Below are 20,596 nucleotides of genomic sequence, written 5' to 3' on the forward strand. Positions count from 1 at the left end.
GACTCGGTGTGTGTGTGTGTGTGTGTGTGTGTGTGTGTGTGTGCGTGCGCGCGCGCGTGCGTGTGTGTGTGCGCGCGCGTGCGTGTGTGTGTGTGTGAGAGAGAGAGAGAGAGAGAGAGAGAGAGACACCGGCGGCAAAGCAATAGTTGCAGAAGGGAAGAGGCCGGTGAAAGAAAAGGTTATGAGTTTTGCTGAATCCTCTTTCTTTGTTCTCTGAATATGATATGATATGGAAGAAGGAAAAAGCTGAAGATGTAAGTTTGGTTAAGGACTGTGAATGACTGATGCGTACAGTCTCCAGGATGGATATCAGATGTGATGTGTGTGTACATATTCTTCCCTATTTCTTTGGAACTTGGTCCTTGATAGGAAAATGAAACAATCAATAAAACAGTACAGTGCTCAACAATGTAATTTGTTTGTGTCTCTTCTTTTTCCACAAAATCTTTCTTTAGACCGAACTACACCCACTAGCTACTAGTTAGTTCCTACATGAAACTGCTGACAACTAGGTCTGTGTTATCTTGGGTAACCGGGTCATTATTTCTGGAAAGAGACAATGCTGTTGAGTTTTTCAAATGTATGTTTTTGCCGTTTTGAGCACCACAAGCTGAGTGCCATCCAGTTCCATTGTATTGTAGAAAAGGCAGACATCTCTACGCCTGATATCTCCAAAACTCAGCAACTCACACCAAAACAATGGAGATGGATAAATAACACTACATGTAAGAGGAAAAACATGTAATTTTGGATTTTAGGGTGAGCTGTCCCTTTAAACTTCCATGCTCAAAGTTCCAAGTATTGTGGTGTAGTGTTTGAGCTTGTCACTTGAATAAATACAAGAGGCAAGAAAAAGATCAACTACAGAACACACACACACACACACACACGCACACGCACACGCACACGCACACGCACACACACACACACACACACACACACACACACACACACACACACACACACACACACACACACACACACACACACACACACACACACACACACACTCTGCTGGCAGATGTTACAAAATAGCCAGTGCACTCTGTACATATCATGCACTGTACACTGATTCTGGTGTGTGTGTCCCTCGGTAACCTCCTTCAATGACCATGTAAACAAGACTCAAAGAAAGGGGTCATGACCCTGCGCCCCCTCCCCAAAAACAACTGCCCCTGCCAATCCGCTCAAAGCCATACACTCACTTATCAATAGTTCTCTGCCCTCCTGTCCCCCTGACTTGTATAAAAAGCAGGGGACACACTGCACCTTCGCCCTCCTGACACAGAGTCAACTCTATCAGCCTCCACCATGCCTGCAGACTTCAGCGGAAAATGGATAATGGAAACCAGCGACAATTTTGAGGATTATTTGAAAGCATTAAGTAAGAGCGGTTTGATTCCGGCGGATTCCGGTGGTGTGGTATTTAATACTATGTTAATTTATTGTTACAGGGTGATGTTGCAACAGCAATGAAATCATCCAATTTCATGCTCTTTCACTCTTTCAGTTGAGGCTTAACGGTTGTTAAGTAATTCATGGAAAATTCATAGAGTTTGACTTTCAGTAGTCTACATTGAAGAGGAAATGCAAACATTTATGCTATCAGTTTTGAGGCATTGTTTCAACACATAAGTAAAGCTGATACGTATAATATCCATGATAGCAAATGTCAATGTTATGCTTAATAGATCGACATCATAATCTACTTGGATGATGGAGTATTCAGATATACAGCTTATTTCCCAGACTGAAATCAAGTTTATTCCAAGTCTAACACACATAAGTCAGTGGGAATCTATATGTAAAAAAAAACTGTACTGTAATGCATTCCTGTTAAAAATACAATTGACACGTATACAATGCACTCTGATTTCAAACCCTGACATAACCGGCTTTGCCTGTCCTGGCCCTATATAGATATTGATTTTGCGACGCGCAAAATTGCCATCTCCCTGTCTCAGACCAAAGTGGTTGTCCAAGACGGAGACAAGTTTGACCTCAAAACACTGAGCACCTTCAGGAACTATGAGCTGGGCTTCACTGTAGGGGAGGAGTTTGATGAGCACACCAAGGGACTAGACAACAGGAACATCAAGGTGGGTATAGCCTTCTCACAGACCCATATACTGTACACTGCTGATACACTTTCAACCATTGGACCACTATCTCGTCTCCAGAGAATATACTGACTGACTCTATCTGATTAATTTTTCACAAGTTAATTCATTGCCTTTATCTTGGTTAAAGCTCTTTTTGACACCAGGCCTGGGCATGAAATAGTGATTCCCTGATTTTCCATTCTATCTGTCATAAGTCAGACTTATGAAATAATCTTGCAATCCCCTATAACCTATAACTAAATTCATAACAAATCCCCAAAGTGTTTTCCAGTAAATTTGGAAGACACTTCTTTTGATTTGGCATCATTTAATAAGAATGTGAAGTGTCAGAGTGAGTGAGTGAGTGAGTGAGTGAGTGAGTGAGTGAGTGAGTGAGTGAGGGAGCAGAATTGTGTTCAGCCACAGCTATGCCATTTTACGTGTGATCACGCTGAATCTTTCAGCAAGTGTAAAGAGCACCCCTGCAGGTGACCTAACGAACGAAGCCAGATTTTTTAATTAGATAAATAGGGCCGGCCAAATAGGCAAAAATGGCTAATAATTAGTGGCCGAAATTCCTCAAGACAGGTTCAGCACCACGGAAAGCTCCAGAGTGGAGCAGCTGGACACAGGTGTTTGAAAAAGCCAGTGAACTCCAACTAAATGGCCAGTAATACAGGGACGGGTATTCCGCTAGCAGTGTATTAAATAGCTTGTGGCTCAAAATCTCAAAACTTAATCGAACATTTTCTATAACCTTTTGAATAATAATAATAATAATAAAAAAGCATGATTTTAAGCCAGATAAGCCCAAACTGCTTTATCTTGGGACGTCCCATAATGGGTACTCACCATGAAAAGTCTAGTGATACATTTTGGGCCTCAACCCATAATTTAATGAGGAATCACAGCTGAGAATAACATCAGATGGCTGAATGCGCTGCTGCAAACTCCAGAAAGCAGGATGAATCACAGTGTAAATGCAGCCAGGATCATTGAGGGAAGTGAAGTGTGCACACATCCTAAGCAGCTGCTGTTCAAAGATTGAGAACATATTCGAGTGGCTGATGAGTGGCCTTGACTCTAAGAGACCTAGATGAATCCAATCATCTCTTTTGGCCAGAACACGATTTCTCACTAGCTGAGTGTGGGAGTTTGTGTTGGTGTTTAATGACATGATTTTCATAAAGGTGATAATAACCAGTGTGCCATATATAGAAAGTGGTACAGCAGGGCGTGCCTGCCCCTGAGACAGAGGCATGCATTTAACACATTTCATTTGTATGCAACGCTTTTTTCCAGATGCTCAATCACACTTTATCAGCAGCTGAAGGTGCGAGAACATAAGCAGGCAGTGCAAAATAACAAGCTAATCGCACATTTAAGATTAAGGGCAATCTTATAAAAGGTGAGTCTTAACAGTGTTTAAAAGTAAGAGTGGGAGCAAAGTGAATAACTAATGCTGTCCCTCAAAAACTACTGAGATGCCCTTGAGCAAGGACCTTCAACCCAGCTACTGCAGTGGAACAGCTGTGGACGAAAGGGGATGGCACAGTGCAGGTCCTGTGTCCTGTGGAGCGAGGTGGTGATGTGTGATGGAGACGCCACTCGCAGTGCTCCTCGAGTGAAGAGCGGAGCTTTGAGGGGAATTCTGTGTTTGACTCGGATCCGTGATGGCAGAGCTGATCCCCGTAACCTGCTTCCAGTGACTATTTGTGAACACACACTGCAGTTTGCTGAGGAGTGAGAGTCGGAGTTCCAGTAAGTTGCACTCACCTTTTTTTTTGCTTGAATCTCTCTGTCTCGACTTCCAGAGTCTGGTGACCTGGGAGGGGGAGAAGCTGGTTTGCACCCAGAAAGGAGAGAAGGCCAACCGAGGCTGGAAGCACTGGATGGAGGGAGACAAACTCTACCTGGTGTGTTGACAACATTGGTCATGAGAACCCACTTTTGTCATGTTGTTGCAAAAGACTTGAACTTGGTAAGGCAGTTAGAGGCTTAGGGTGATAGGTATTTCATTATGTGACTGTTATGTATGGTAACTTAGTTATAACATCCTCAATGCTGTAATTTTTGTTGTTTTAATAAACAAATTGCTTCAGTAACATGACCCCCCGCCGATATATTTTCTTTTCTACTTATACTCATCATAAACATTGTTAACTCAGTTTTCTCTCTACTCACAGGAACTGACGTGTGAAGATGTAGTTTGTCTTCAGGTGTTCAAGAAAAAATAATAAAATAATAATTTATTTCTGTTTTCATTCACACCTCTGTTTGTTCCTTGCTATATAGCCGGTTTTCATGGAATTGTGTTGCTAGGGAACAGTTTGGAACCTATAGCTCATATCCTGTCAGGTATTATACTACAGTAGCAAACGCTGCAACAGGAAGTAAAACTAGGGGCAATTTATAATGTTTATGTTGTCGTGTTAAAACAGTTAACACACTGTATTTATACAAACCTATGAACAAACTCAATAATAAAGATGATTTTCAGGGTATAGAGGGGTATGCATGTGATGTCACAGAGGCAGAAATCACTGGGGGGGTCACGCCCACTGAGTCACAGCAAGACTGAGCTTGAATGCAGTAATCAGCCTAGATAACTGACACCTGCTGCTCAGGGAGGAACTTGACACTCATTTTGACACTCATTCCTGATTGAGGGGGCGTGTTCCAGTGGGTGTGCATACCCTCTATTTACCATTATGGAATGAGTCAAACCTGTTTACTATGATACATCAATTTGTTTACAGTAGGTGCAACAGTTGAATTGAACTGAGTCCCTCGCACAATGTGACTGCTGTAATGAAAGTCAAACTAATATTTTGCCAAACTTAATTGTTTCTTTCTTTGTAGCAATTACATAGTATTTTTCATTCCAAAACAATAAACACAAAATCGTTGTGATCAACTAAGCTGAAAATACCACCTCATTGCAATACTAGAAAAACTATATCAGAAAGAATAGAAGAATTACGGATAAGAATGTGTGTGTGTGTGTGTGTGTGTGTGTGTGTGTGTCTGTGTGTGTGTGTGTGCATGCGTGCGTGTCATATTATTTTCTTTTATCCAGATTCACAGCACCATCTAGAATCCACAGCACACATAACGAATGGATGTCATGCATACAAACAACTGTACATAGCTCGCCATGACCGTATTGTAAATATTGTGTCTGATGCAGTCCATAACATCATGCCTGCTAGTGCAGTACTGTATAAGCACAGTAGAGTGGTACCAGAGTGGTTTGGGTCTGCCTGTGATGTCTTTGCTAATATCCCCAATACACCCGACGCTGTTTTTGTTGACACCAGCCATAAGCAGGTGCTGATGCTAGAGGTAGGCTGTGTCTTTGACCTGTACATGGACCAGGCATTCCAAGACAAATATATAAAATACCAACCACTACTCGAGACCATCACGAGCCTAGGTTATACCTGTAGATACAGTGTGCTTATATTTGGAAGCCTGGGACATGTACATAAATGCACCATGAGAGGCCTGCAGATTGCTGGCCTGACAAGGGCAAGAGCCAAACAAACTGTCAAATATTGCTCTGTCTCAGCAATTATTGGCAGTCTAGCAGTATGGAGAAGGAGGTGCTATGTAAGTGCTCAGTATTAATTGACCCTGATATATTTGTTTCCCTGCTTATGAAATGTAATTTGTGGAACCAAATAAAGTATTTAAAATGTGTGTGTGACGTGTGTGTGTGCGTGCGTTAAGTTAAGTTAAGTTACTGTCTGCATAGAAACACAGTCAAATCCATTGGTCAAACCTTAAATCACTCTGAAATGCCTACGTGCGTGTGTGTGTGTGTGTGTGTGTGTGTGTGTGTGTGTGTGTGTGTGTGTGTGCGCGCGCGTGCGTGCGTGCGTGCGTGTGTGTGTGTGTTGTTTTCTCTCTGCTGACCTCAGTGTCAGAGAGTCACGTCACCATTTCCAGTGAGCAACTCACGCGAGATCGAGTTTCAGGAAGTTCCACGTCAGTCTCCAGACCAGACTGGACTTCACTGAAATAGCAGAATTTAGACCACGATTGCTACTGGCAACAATATTCATCGTATTAGCGACAACACGGGGATAAAACATGGTAAGTAGTTGTAGGTAGATACTCTTCCCATACATGCCATCTGATTCGCTTAAATGACAATTGTAAACGCTTTCAGTTTATACTGCATCATTGTAAATAGCTCGGCAGCTAACGTTACATTAGCTGGAGCTAGCTTGACTGCTTGTTCATCAATGTAAACTTGCTGGCCTGGTAGTGCTAATGATTGTCATTTATAAACCTCAAATGTGCTTGCTGTTGCTTTGGGAAGTTATCAGATTCAACATAGAATCATGGTATTACAGAGTATTGGAATTGTTTAGCGTTAGCCAGTTAATATTAGCATGCTAAAGGCTATTTTGGCTTGACTGCCAATCCTACGAAGCTAGCTAGCACTCGCATTGAGGACTCGAACAGCATAGGAAGCTAACTAGGTTGCAGACAGTTGTGCTAACTGTTTCCCAGGGTGAATTACGTTAAGTGGCGTCCTAAGAATGTCTTGCTATGTCTGTCATTTGCAGCCTCTTAGGCTGGACATCAAGCGGAGGCTGACAGCCAGGTCGGACCGAGTGAAGAGTGTGGACCTTCACCCAACCGAGCCATGGATGCTGGCCAGTCTGTACAATGGCAGCGTCTGTGTGTGGAACCATGAAACACAGGTATCATCAAAATGTACTGGGTCGTTAATACAGGGTTAACTGTACCTTATGAGTGTTTATACATAACTGCTTATTATGCAAAGACTGACTCCCATACAGACAAACGCATCAAACACACCACATGTTGGAGAATTGATAATGTGGCATGCCATTCAGTCCTCAGAACATGGCTGGTACGTGATTTGTGTTTGTTTTTTTCTGTTTTCCAGACACTAGTGAAGACATTTGAAGTGTGTGACCTTCCAGTCAGAGCTTCTAAGTTTGTGGCCAGGAAGAACTGGGTCATCACTGGAGCGGTGAGTTACACAATGTCTTGTGTATTGGGATCAATCCAGTGAGAATGGCCATCAATAACAATGCTACTCATGAAAAAATGTTGCATAGAGTTGAACTTTAAATTAACATAATACCGTTATGTTATAGTTTGTGTAAACACACACACACACACACACACACACACACACACACACACACACCCTGTTTCCCTGTTTCAATACTGGTATGTACAGTTAAGTATTCTCTTAAGCATCTTGTATGAAATCCACAATTGTCACCATGATGTTTGCATTGAGGCTCTTTGCTTCAATATTCAATACATTGTGTATTAGATTTCCTGAGTGGTGGCAGCCTATTCATTGTGTTTGAGTCAAACGGTTATGGTTTACATCATGTGTGTATGATATGATGTTTTCATCCTTTGTTTGTATGTTTGTTTGTTTGTATGTATGTATGTTTGTTTGTTTGTATTGACATATTGATCTGTGCAATTAAACAAAAGTAAATTCAGCCCAGGACCACGTGCTTATATACAGAATACACCACAATGACAGATTAGCAAAAAGAAGAAGAAGACACATTATTAAACTGTCATAGTAATAATCATCAGGAGAAGTGAAGCAAAGACAAACCTGACACTGTTTCAAGTCATCTCAGCCTTCAAGGCTAGCATTGCATGGGAAGCTCTGTACCCTGGCATCTCATGCCATAGGACCTGCTTCAGCAATGGCGTACGTAACAAAGGCCGATTTAAAGCAACTACAAATTTGATGACATCATCACTGATGACATCATCACTGATGACATCATCACTGAGGACATCATCACTGAGGACATCTTATCCATTATCCATTCCTGACTGAATGAATGGCCGGAGGAGGTGATTGGAACTAGACGATGGCTTCCGCCCCTGGGCTGAAATCTCTATTAACACATTGAGTGCCAGCGACGCCATATGGCGTCAAGAGAAATTTACCGTAGACTGCCAGCGACGCCAAATGGCGTCAATAACTCCAAATTCATATTTTGCCGGGGGGTGTCGATCTAAGCCTCTTACATCGCCTCTTACAATATGGGAGCTATTGAATGTGTCTAACCTATTTTACAGAACCCTTAGGTGGCGACAGTGCCCTCCCGATTAGACAAAGGCCAGGAGTAAAGAGAGAAGAAGTCATGAGGAAACGGAAATCGCCATTGATATGCTTGAAGCATAACGTTACTTAGCTGTGCCTGTGAAAAGCAGTCATCTGCTGCCACAATTGAGCCCCATCCGTGTCGGCTGCGATAGTCCATCCATATGATTTAGTTGCCGACACGGCGACACCGGCGTCTTTATGAAAAGTGACATTATTCTCAGCTGGGAGCCGAGGACACGCTGTAAAAAAGCGGGGGGATGCAGGCAGCGGACTTTTCAGTGCAGATCAAACTCAGCAAACTGCAGCAGAGACACTCGACTCCTCCCACCACGGAGGCGGAGGAGGAGGGGGGTGGTTGCACGCAGGGCACTAACAGCATACAACAGCAGGCTCGATGCATAGAGAGCAAACAAGCTAGAATAGGCTATCTGATGCCCACCAGCAGTAAATCAAGACCAGCAAGAAGGTGTAGGGTCTGCGCACGCAGGGGCCAGCGCTGCTGGTTGCAGCTAAAACATATTATTTGGCCAAACAAAATTCCTTTGTTTTCACTCTTTTATTGAAGGAAATTATTTTTGAGGTGTCATTATATCAGAAAATATTAGCTTCAGAGTCAATGATGTGCTTGAATGATAAAACAAGGGGTGATAAAACAGTGCAGGACATGTTGTGTTTTGAATATTGTTATTATGTTACACATCAAATCAAAGCTTTCAATGTGTAGTTTCTTTTGACATACTTTTTCCCGCAGGTAAACTAGACATTCTAACCTTTCATTTCAGCTATAGCATTTTGTTCAACTCAAAGCAGAATTCATTCTGTCGCCTTTCTAACATAAAGATGTGATTATCTCAGAAACTAATTTCAGCATGCTCTTTTCGGTCGAAAACACTCTTTTTCAGAGGGGTGTATTTCCAAAATGGAACGGTTTATAAACACAGTTTTTTTTTTAAATGAAACAGAAGGGTTCAAAGTTTCATTGAGGCTATTGGTTGTCCATATAAGAGGAACACAAAAAATGATATGGCTATATTAAAATGCATTGCGGCCTATGTGGCACAGTACAGCAACCTTTTGCCCAAGGGCCGTGGCACTCAAAGTGTTAATGGAGAACCCCTTCATGAAGGTGAAGGCACGTTGCTCAGGAGGGATGAGGTGCAACAGCCAAGATTGAGGAGGTGTGAGAAACACCGAAAACGTGAAAGAAGAAGAAGGACCAGGTCTAGAGTGAGACCATCCAACTGTGAGAGGCAGCAATGTGCCGCAAGGCATCCAGTCTGCCGGAAAGCCATTAGAAGAAGAAGACTGAATGAATGCATGACTCACCCCCAAAAAAAGCCTTTTCTTGACCACGCGGTGCCAAAAAAAACACCTCAAGTCAAATCACACCACAACTCAAAATGCATTGCATGACATATTGTTTTTGGTCCTCTGTGCAGGATGACATGCAGATTCGTGTGTTCAATTACAACACCTTGGAGCGGGTCCACATGTTCGAGGCCCACTCTGACTACATCCGCTGCATCGCTGTTCACCCCACACAACCCTACATCCTCACCAGCAGTGGTAGGCCAGTCGTAAACTTGTATCATGATTGGTTACAGACTAGGCCTTTCTAATTGATTGATTCTTTGAATAGATTGATTTGATTTATTACAGAAACTCAAATGTTTCTTTCTGTGTGTGTGTGTGTGTGTGTGTGTGTGTGTGTGTGTGTGTGTGTGTGTGTGTGTGTGTGTGTGTGTGTGTGTGTGTGTGCGCGCGCTGCATTGATGTGTTTTTGTTTGTGTGGGTTTATGTCTGTATAGATGACATGTTGATCAAGCTGTGGGACTGGGAGAAGAAGTGGTCATGCAGTCAGGTGTTTGAGGGTCACACTCACTACGTCATGCAGATTGTAATCAACCCCAAAGACAACAACCAGTTTGCCAGTGCTTCACTAGACCGGACCATCAAGGTGGGAACCATCAACTGCTTATCATTATTATCATATAATAATAATCTTATTGCACAAAGACATACAGAGGCTCCGGCCAAACAATATTAAGCGCGGCAGTTTTCAGCCTGTTTAGACTGGACGGGGGGGGGGGGGGGGGTTGGGGGAGTTAGACCAGAAAACCCCTGTGCCATCAAAAATGCATTTTCTACCTAAATAAATATATGACACGTAGTAGTTTATTGATGTGCTCACATATTACAATGGGTATTTCTGTATCTTTTCAAATTTTCTTTTCAATTTCTGCGCAAACAGGTTAAGACAGATAATTTCGGTATAAATTCAGTATAAAAAATGTTCAAAAACCAGTGCAAAATAGACAGGCAGGGTACTTTTCCCTTTTAAACCAAAAATGGAAGGGAAAAAAACATTTTCTTGTTTTTGGTTTAAAACTGAAAAACAAAAAATGGACCCGTTTTGGTTTAAAATGGGAAAACTTTGGTACCCCGACCCTCCTTTTTAAGTGGCCCGCCATGATTGTTATTTTTTGCAAAATTCATGACGGGCCACTTCAAAACGGGCAGCGGGCCGCAGTTGGCCCGCGGGCCGTAGTTTGGCCACCCCAACTCTATATTATGTCCTCTGTGTTTCAGGTTTGGCAGCTGGGCTCCTCGTCTCCCAATTTTACTTTGGAGGGCCATGAGAAAGGAGTCAATTGTATTGACTACTACAGTGGAGGAGACAAGCCCTATCTCATATCAGGGGCTGACGACCGCCTGGTCAAGATCTGGGACTACCAGGTTAGAAAACGTCACATTTTGCTTCTGATATTCTAGATGCCCAAAGGAGAAACTGGTCCCTTTATGATGTCCTCTCTACTTTACTATTTCATCACAATATGTTTGGAGTGAAATGAAGGAAGACGCATACAAGACAAGATCACAGTGAAAAGGCAGCTACTTCTCTGTGAGCTTCCTTTTTGCCATCTGGTCTATGAAAATAAGCATGTTCTTCTGACTGTGTTCCTCACTACATTGTAGAACAAGACCTGTGTTCAGACCTTGGAGGGCCACGCCCAGAACGTCTCCTGCGTCAGCTTCCACCCAGAGCTGCCTATCATCATCACCGGTTCAGAAGATGGTGAGTGAGCAAGGACTCACTCACACACTCACTCACTCACTCACTCACTCACTCACTCACTCACTCACTCACTCACTCACTCACTCACTCACTCACACACACACACACACTCACTCACTCACACACCATCTCTTTCTCTCACAAGGCCTCAGTAACATCTCTCCTTGGCTGTGTAGGTACGGTACGTATCTGGCACTCCAGCACTTACCGTCTGGAAAGCACTCTGAACTACGGCATGGAGCGAGTGTGGTGTGTGTGCGGCCTCAGGGGCTCCAACAATGTGGCGCTGGGCTACGATGAAGGCAGCATCATCATCAAGGTGAGCGAGAGAGATCTTCCATTTTAATTGTGAAGACAAAGTCATAGAAAGATTAATATAGAAAAAATAGAATCAATACTTTTACTAGTATGAAGACTGAACACATTCAAATGTACATCTGAATTCTTTGGTTTAGTTTATTAACACATACAAAGTGTCATAATACAGAAGAAACAATAGAATAAAATGACAGATTGTTGAGCTGAAAAAAGAAAGAAAGATGATATAATGCATGTAGTGGAATAACAAACTACAATGCATTTTTCCCCCTGTCCCTCCGATTCTCTCTTGTCCTCAAACTTTCTCGTTCTGCCTCTTCTCATCCATCTCTCTCCGCTGTGTAGCTGGGTAGGGAGGAGCCGGCCATGTCCATGGACACCAACGGAAAAATTATCTGGGCCAAGCACAGCGAGGTCCAGCAGGCTAACCTGAAGGCCATGGGCGATGCGGAAATCAAGGACGGGGAGAGGCTGCCGCTGGCCGTCAAAGACATGGGCAGCTGTGAGATCTACCCCCAAACCATCCAGCATAACCCCAACGGAAGGTAACCATCACGCATTATACTCACTCTCACGCTCTTTGATCCGGTACTACTTGGTACAGTCTTTCCCACAAACACTACGCGTCCTTCTGCAAGAGGAGCTGTTTAACTCAGCTGTGTGTGTGTGTGTGTGTGTGTGTGTGTGTGTGTGTGTGTGTGTGTGTGTGTGTGTGTGTGTGTGTGTGTGTGGCAGGTTCGTTGTGGTGTGTGGAGATGGAGAGTACATCATCTACACTGCTATGGCTTTGAGGAACAAGAGCTTTGGTTCTGCACAGGAGTTTGTCTGGGCTCACGACTCCTCTGAGTAAGTATACAGTTTCAAAACCTTTGTCTTCAAACTTCATCACGGTTAGAAAAATCTGCTCTGTTTTTGTTTTGTGCAGTATCTACTACTAACAACAGGAAGTCCTAGACCCTTGTTCTCAGGAGTTGAGATCACATTCAAATATGCTCCTTAATAATGAAAGAGCAGTGGGATTGTACAGACTTTGTGCTTGTTGTTACTCAAGGACTAACCCATTGAGCCTGTGTTTAAATCAAGGACTAACCCATTGAGCCTGTGTTTAAATCATACTAATTGAGGGACTGCGCTGTTCTCTTTTTTCACAGGTATGCCATCAGGGAAAGCACCAGCATCGTGAAACTCTTCAAAAACTTCAAGGAGAAGAAATCTTTTAAGCCAGACTTCGGTGCTGAAGGTAAGCAGAACATTGCTGCATGGATACAAAGCGCTATAGAGCGTGCTTCTCAGAGAGTTTGAGGTTGAATCTGTGCCTCACTGCCTGTGCTCATGTTCCCTGCAGGTATCTACGGAGGTTTCTTGCTGGGGGTGAGGTCAGTGAATGGCTTGGCATTCTACGACTGGGAGAACACAGAGTTGGTCCGCCGCATCGAAATCCAGCCAAAACATGTGAGGCTGACTTGCTCTTCATCTTCTCGGCGATCACCTACGATGTTTTACCAGTTTGTGAATCCTCGTGGTGTTGGGCTGTCATTCAGCATCTTTTACTGCTTCTCTTCCTCTCTCTCCCTTTGTCTCATCCTTTCCCTCACCTCTTCTCCATCTCCTCCCTCTCTCCGTCTCCTTCACGGTCTGTTCAGATCTTCTGGTCAGACTCTGGGGAGCTGGTCTGCATCGCCACAGAGGAGTCTTTCTTCATTCTGCGTTACCTGTCGGAGAAAGTGGCCGCCTCCCAGGAGTCCAATGAAGGAGTCACAGAGGATGGTATTGAGGATGCCTTCGAGGTGAGTGTATCTATGTGGATGTGTTGAATACTTTCAATACTAAAAAAAATATATTCATAATTATTTCACTACTGTAAAATAAGTATGAATATAAATAATATAAGAAATAAATAATATTATAATATAATAATAATAATAATAAAGTTTATTTATATACCACCTTTCATCACATACCGTAAAATGCAGCTCAAAGTGCTTTAGAGAAGAAACGTTTTAAAAGCAAAGATTTAGAAGCTATTAATGAGTCTGATGAAGGCCCATAGAGTACCGCTCAAACATCTGTGGGCTATATTTAAAAGAGGAGGTGGTATATTCTTTTCTTCATGTTACTTTAAAATTATGCTTAACTTTCATCTCCCTCCTGTCTATGTGGTCTGTGTCCAGGTCCAGGGAGAGATCCAGGAGATTGTGAAGACTGGACTGTGGGTGGGGGACTGCTTCATCTACACCAGCTCCGTCAACAGACTCAACTACTTTGTAGGAGGAGAGATTGTCACTATTGCTCATCTGGACAGGTATGGCGAGAGAGCGATTTGTGTGAATTCAAGCAGGGACGTGGAGGGTCTGATAAGTTGCATGCGGAGTCCAGTTAGAGAGATGTCACAGACGATTAAATAAACTGCCCATACTACTATTTGAAAGTTTCATTCGTTTCATTTAGAAAATAATTTTACACCATGCGAGCCGGGCTTCCGGCATGACGTTCTATCGTTGCCATGGAGATGTGAACAGCTGTACCTGCTGCCGCAGAAATGTGCACCAGCCGTGGCCGTACAAATATCACCATATTCTTATTGCCCGTTAGCAGAGCACGTCAGTTGATTTGCCACTTAACGAGGTGTCTATTTAACGAGGAGTCTTTCAATATTCGTCTGATCGACTTTATGGACCACAGAGGCAGCATCATAGAAGCTACAGGTAACACAAGGCTAATCATCTTCTTGCCTTTGGTTCCAGTTTATTGTAAAGCAAATATTCCGATGTTGTGAAATAGTCCTAATAAGTCCGTTCTGAAAGCGATTTGGACGCCCGCGTATCAAACAGTTGCGGTCTGCTTTTAATAACGTTATCGTCACCTCATCAATATAGACCGCTTGGTTTCAGAAAATACTTGAGTGTCTGATTATGCCTGATGATCTCTCCCTCGTCTCTGCTTGTCACAGACACGGTAGGCCTGGTGACGAGTGCGTGCTTCCTAAATTGTAACTGTAACAGTTGTCTGTATTCCTATACTATCCTTACTACCTCCACTGGCGTAACAAAATGACACGCCATTCCGTCCTTGTGCCTTTTTAAACAGGAGGCGAGGCGTAATGACGCCGCGACGATCACGGCTTCCACAGGCTGTGTAAAAGGGGATATTGATTGTGGAGGAGCTGCCTCTTTAACTCCTGTACTGCGTTCTTCTCTCCTTGCAGGACCATGTACCTGCTGGGTTACATCCCCAAGGACGACCGTCTGTACCTGGGAGACAAGGAGCTCAACATTGTCACCTACTCCCTGCTGGTGTCCGTCCTGGAGTACCAGACTGCCGTCATGAGGAGGGACTTTGGAATGGCCGACAAGGTGCTACCCACAATCCCCAAAGAGCAGAGGACCAGGGTGGCCCATTTCCTGGAGAAACAGGTCAGGAAGTAACATTTGCTGTATTGTTTATGATTTGAGTGGCAATTTTGTGTGCTTTTGTGCTTTTATTGCTGTAAGTCAGTATAATCAACTTTGAGTGAAAGATGGTATGATCTGGCGTTATAACCTATTCTGCTACAGTGCAGGCACTGTGGCAAATGTTTTAAGTTAATAAGAGATTGAAGATTCTAAACTGAATCGTGTAGCTGCACCCCCAGGCACTGATGGTGCTGGAGATTTGATATCACTTATGGTGGCCATCATCAGTGCTACCAAATGACATAGTGACTGATGTGTTCTTAGATGGAGTGCTTAGAAGTTTCACAATGTGATACTGAAAAAAAGAACAACAGTATATGCACAGCATATACATCTACATTAGGGCTGGGAATCACCAGATGCCCCACGATACCATATTATCACAATAGTTAAGTCACGATACAATAGTATTGCGATATTGCGATATATTGAGCATTGCGATATTGTGATATATTGTGATCTATTCCCTTTTTTCAATTGCAAATGATGTCCCCCAAAGGAAGAAACTTTGTCAACATCTGTTTTATCTAATGAGATAAAGTTTCCAGTCTGTTCATCTGATTTGAATCATTTTTATTGCACCAAAATGGGGTTGTCAAGCAGACAGACTGACCAACACTGTCATAAAAAAACGGTCATAAATGTAGCATGCACCTGACAATTCATATAATAAAATAGTGCAATACATAATATACATATACATATTACGGTACTGTACAAGGGATGTGCCCGTTGTGCCTGTAGCATGCTGATGGTTGATGTTGCTTGGTTCCCTCAGGGTTTCAAGCAGCAGGCTCTGGCTGTATCGACTGACCCAGAACACAGGTTTGAGCTGGCCTTGCAGCTGGGAGAGCTGAAGATAGCCTACCAGCTGGCTGTGGAGGCTGAGGTAAGGACCATTCAAACTTGTTTAATGACTACTGAGTTGTGAGTTCTTCTTCTATGTATTTAAAACAAACCACTGAGCTGCTTGTGTCAGCCACCTGGCGGTCAAAATTTGTGATACCCAGTATAAACCAGTTTTAAAGATTTGTTTTTTTTACACTGTCTGGCCCAACCCTATACATGAGCACACACTATTATATATTTAAAAATTCTCATAGGTTTTGTCTTCATCTAAAGTTATAACCACCCTTCATCTATACAGTTTGCAATTGTGTTGTGTTTGATACTTCAAGATAGCATACCGGCTGGCTTTTGAGCTAGCCTGGGTAAACCCATCCCCCACGTGACCTGCTCTCAGACCTGTTCTCAGTCACTATGGTAGTGATATGATAGTGACTGGGAACTGAGAGAGCAGGTCACGTGGGGGCTGGGTTTACCTAGGCTACTTTTGAGCCACAAGGCTAACTTGATGTGCTATTCCATCTCCCCCCCCCCCCCCCCCCATCTATTCTGCAAGTACTCAAATCAGCTGTGCTCGCCAAGGTTCAAAGAGCTGTTCTGGTGTCACTGATTAGATCCTCTGCCTAGGCCGTTTTTAATGAATTCATTGAATTGTCACGCCAACCCCTGCAGTCGGAGCAGAAGTGGAAGCAGCTGGCAGAGCTGGCTATAAGCAACTGCCAGTTCGGCCTGGCCCAGGAGTGCCTCCACCATGCCCAGGACTACGGCGGCCTGCTCCTCCTCGCCACAGCCTCCGGTAACGCCGCCATGGTGGGCAAGCTGGCCGAGTGCGCCGAGAAGGACGGGAAAAACAACGTGGCTTTCATGACCTACTTCCTGCAAGGGAAGTGAGTACCGGGGGGGTCCGAGTGGATAAATGAAGGAATAGACTTGTAAATGATTTGTGTTGAATTTATGGTGACCAATCTAACTGTTTTCTTTCCCCACATCCTTTGCCAGACTGGATCAGTGTCTGGAGCTGCTAATCAGAACTAACCGGCTACCGGAGGCCGCCTTCCTGGCTCGCACCTACCTGCCCAGCCAGGTGTCCCGTGTGGTCAAACTGTGGAGGGAGAACCTCGCGAAGGTCAACCAGAAGGTTGGTCCTGTTGTCGACTAGATTATTTATTAGAACAATATTGCTACAACTACGACAAGGAATTTTGGCTTTTTTTTTTAGATTTTCTAGATTTGTAGAAGCCTGGTATTTAAAGGGTTTAGGTACATTTTTGATTAGTTAATATTGTCTAAATATATCAAATATTTCATTGTCAAAATTGTGTGCGAAATTTTATCTTCAATGTTGTCGCTGACCACATAATTGTACTGTAATCTTAATTGAAGGCGGCCGAATCGCTGGCAGACCCTACAGAGTATGAGAATCTATTCCCCGGACTGAGAGAAGCCTTTGCAGCCGAGTATTTCCTCAGAGAGACCTGCTTGGGCTCTTCCAGACCCGCCAAAGACTATCCTCTTGTCACGGTGAGCAGTGGGGCTTTGGAAGTGGGAAGCGGAATGATGACAATCGTTTTTCATCATCACTGCTGATAAGTCTGTGTTGTTAAATAGTGGATGAGCATTGCTGTGGTGAAGGAGTCTCCCTCCAAACCCTAACAACCATATCTCTACAATCCCTGCCTCAATCCTATCTCATGCATTTCAACAAACTCGTTCTTTTTCAGCTCAATGAAGACAGGAATATTCTTGGGGAGGCTCAGGGATACGAGCCAAAAGGCACCTTCATTCCCCCTGTCACCAAGGTTGGTTTAAACTTGACAGCATCCAACATCTCCTGTTTACTTCTATCTTAACCGCAACCTGGTCAAAACTTTGTAATCGATAGTATATCTGAATGCCGTGTTCACCCTCCGCACATAGTAAGATTTTACAAAAGGATGGAAAAAAACGCTGGCTAATATTCTGACTCTCCCTTGCGGCCTCGCTCGCTCCAGCAGCCAGAGGAGGACAGTGAGGAGTCCAGCTCAGCGGCCGGTGTGATTGCGTCCATCATGGCAGCAGCGGTGGCTCCGGTTGCTGCAGCGGTGACCGCTGTGTTGCCTGCACAGCCTTCTCCTGAACGGTCAGCGTCTCCCGCAGAAGAAGAAGAGGAGGAGGAAGAGAACGATGAGCAAATCCTTGAGTTGTCACAGTCACAGAAGGATAAGGTAGGACGCCTTATAATGAGGGTCAAATCATTCCGATCCTAAGTTAAATTCCACGCGGTTTCATCGAAATACGTCTTTGTCATGTGTCTCTCCCTCAGGCTCTGGACGACCTGGACGTGGACCTGGACAACCTGGAGCTGGAAGACCTTGACACCACAGACGTTAACCTCGACGACGAAGACTTCCTAGATGCCTGAGACCTGCTTCCACTCTGGTCCTTAGCGCTCTTCACAATTTATTTAAAAACAAAACAGAGACCAAACCAACCCCCTAACCCTTTTGTATTTGTACTTAAAAATGTTATGTTGTTTGTCCTCCTGTTGCAGTAGAAGGATTTGAATAGATGAGGATTTTTTTTTTGTCTTTCACAGAAGGAAAAGAGGCAAATGATATGTCTATTTCAGACTCAGTTTTGTACTCCATTCGTTCATTGAGGACCTTTGACTAACTGTTCATTGAGTTATATATACTACTTGGATTATGTTGTCTTCAATGGTAAATCAAAGTTCATTCAGTCCAATAAACTGCAATTGCTGTACATATTCACATTTGAGTGGAGGGTATTTCATACTAGATGCTGATGATCTTGCAATTTCATATCTCAAGTTTTAAGTTAGCACAATTATAAATGCATTTTAGAAGTAGAGCGATTTAAAAAAACTGATCAAACGGAAATGTTTAAAATCAAATAATCTGTCTGTGAGATAAAAAAACAAAATACACTGGGGTTGTAAAAGCCTATCGCCACAAAAAAGTACAATATATATACAGTATATGACAAGCTAAATAAAGAACTCTACTGGATGGATGGAGGAACAATAAGATAAATGTTTATTTGAGGTCCTTGTATTATATTAGTGCTCGTACCTGCCATGTCCTGCACTAGCTGAAATGCACCAAAATAATTTTAATTTAATTTTTAATAAAAAAAAGAAAAATGTTTTAGCTCTTCTTAGCTCTGTGGAGTCTGGAGTCATGCTACCACAGTGCTATGCTCTGTCTCGCAGGCTGTTTAAGGACATGATGACCCTGGTTTTCAGCCAGTTTGAGAAGTGCTTGATTAAGACTGCACAGAATATGTACAGTATGTATATATTCAATATGGTTGCACTTGCAACCAAACCGTTTCAGGATTGAGGCCAGGGGCGGTTCTAGGCCGTTTTTGGGTGGGCTTTAGCCCACCCAAAAATAGTCTCAGCCCACCCAAAAAAATAGAGGCAAAAAAAACTTTTTTTTTTTTTTTTTTAATCCCTCTCCAAATCCATGGTGGTCATTAGTAGCAGTTTCTGACTACACTCAATGCGCTGTGTGCATGTTTCCCCCCCCCCTCTATGTTCTTAGGGTGGGCTGAGACAAAAATTTAGGGGGGTTCAGCCCACCCGAAAAGTTTCTAGAACCGCGGCTGCGCAGGCGCTCCCTCCTCCATCTATCTGCCTAATCCCACATCACTTCACACAGGTCACACACACAGTACAGCAGCGAAGTGGTCCTCCACAGTCCACACAATCGTTCTCCCCACTCATGATCAATGAAACTGAGGTGAGCATTGAGCAGTCAGAGTCGTTAGTAGTTACTTAATTAGCGCATATTGATATGCAAATTAGCACGTAACGTTGTCGTAGGCTAAACAAAAGAACTTGACGCTGTGCCTGCCAGACAAACAGGTGGACTGGAGGAAGGTAGGTAGGCTACCATGGCACCAGCCAGCCATGTCATGCTAGCTCGCAGTAAGCGGGTGTAAATGGATGTGATGTTTTTTGAGAAACATATGGGCATAAGTGACAAACATTTTCAAACGGGTCCCTTGTTATCTGAATGAAATTAAGCCCTTCAGAATCGCAAGTGGCTGCTTTACACAGCCTGTCTGATGTGATGATGACGATAGCTTAACATGCGTGCATGGCATCACTTATGTCTTGCTGTGATGTTAGTTCAGTATCTCAATAAAAGTTCTTACAGGCTTGTTATTTCCCTCTAAGGCAGGGATGTCAGAGATGTCGGATCAGAGATGTCAGAGATGCCGGATCCGGCCCACGGGCAGGTTTCATCCGGCCCGCGAGATGTTTTGGAATATTAAAATATATATATATATATATTATTATTATTATTAAATTCGCACCCCATTATCATGAACTACGTGTGGCTAATAAGCAAGCTAAGAGTTCATTCATAAGTTAATTAACCTGCACTACAAGGAAGTATGTCAGTAGGTCATCAGGTGTAAACAAAGCCGCCATGATGCCACGCTGGAATTGAATCGCGCATTCAGCTACCTACCAAAAAACAAAAGAATCAACAAGATCAGGCGCGGACTGCATAATCGGGCACGTCGGGCAAATGCCCGGTGGCCTGGCCTGGCCTGGCCTGCAAAAAAAAAAAAAAAAAAAAAAAATTGTGCCCGCAGTCAGGCCACTCACTGAACAGCAGGCCAGGCGCCGCCTACTGGTTTACTAGTGGTTTTATTACTTTAT

The 20,596-nt window shown here is 43.4% G+C and overlaps 2 protein-coding genes across 3 annotated transcripts; both read left to right on the top strand.

Moving 5' to 3' along the window:
• Positions 1-1,311: 1,311 nt before the first annotated feature.
• Positions 1,312-4,339, top strand: LOC310796952 (retinol-binding protein 2-like; the record flags this gene model as incomplete). The annotated part of the gene is made up of 4 exons (XM_083659206.1): positions 1,312-1,384; positions 1,921-2,099; positions 3,917-4,018; positions 4,289-4,339. 4 exons carry the CDS (start codon positions 1,312-1,314, stop codon positions 4,337-4,339), a joined length of 405 nt encoding a protein of 134 aa, XP_083515332.1.
• Positions 4,340-6,091: 1,752 nt separating this feature from the next.
• On the top strand, positions 6,092-18,671 carry copb2 (COPI coat complex subunit beta 2). 2 transcript variants are annotated; one of them, XM_083659152.1, is made up of 22 exons: positions 6,092-6,200; positions 6,680-6,817; positions 7,027-7,113; positions 9,669-9,795; positions 10,038-10,186; positions 10,819-10,965; positions 11,206-11,305; positions 11,482-11,624; positions 11,969-12,168; positions 12,359-12,469; positions 12,775-12,863; positions 12,969-13,075; positions 13,267-13,410; positions 13,795-13,925; positions 14,829-15,036; positions 15,854-15,964; positions 16,594-16,808; positions 16,921-17,059; positions 17,305-17,442; positions 17,643-17,720; positions 17,913-18,125; positions 18,224-18,671. In XM_083659152.1, exons 1-22 carry the CDS (start codon positions 6,198-6,200, stop codon positions 18,320-18,322), a joined length of 2,877 nt encoding a protein of 958 aa, XP_083515278.1. In that variant the 5' UTR covers positions 6,092-6,197; the 3' UTR covers positions 18,323-18,671. The 2 variants fall into 2 exon arrangements, with proteins under 2 accessions (XP_083515278.1, XP_083515279.1); XM_083659153.1 differs by having other exon boundaries at positions 17,916-18,125.
• The last annotated feature ends 1,925 nt before the right edge of the window (positions 18,672-20,596 follow it).

The sequence above is a fragment of the Poromitra crassiceps genome, assembly GCF_964638095.1.
Source record: "Poromitra crassiceps genome assembly, chromosome: 23".
Lineage (NCBI taxonomy): Eukaryota > Metazoa > Chordata > Actinopteri > Beryciformes > Melamphaidae > Poromitra > Poromitra crassiceps.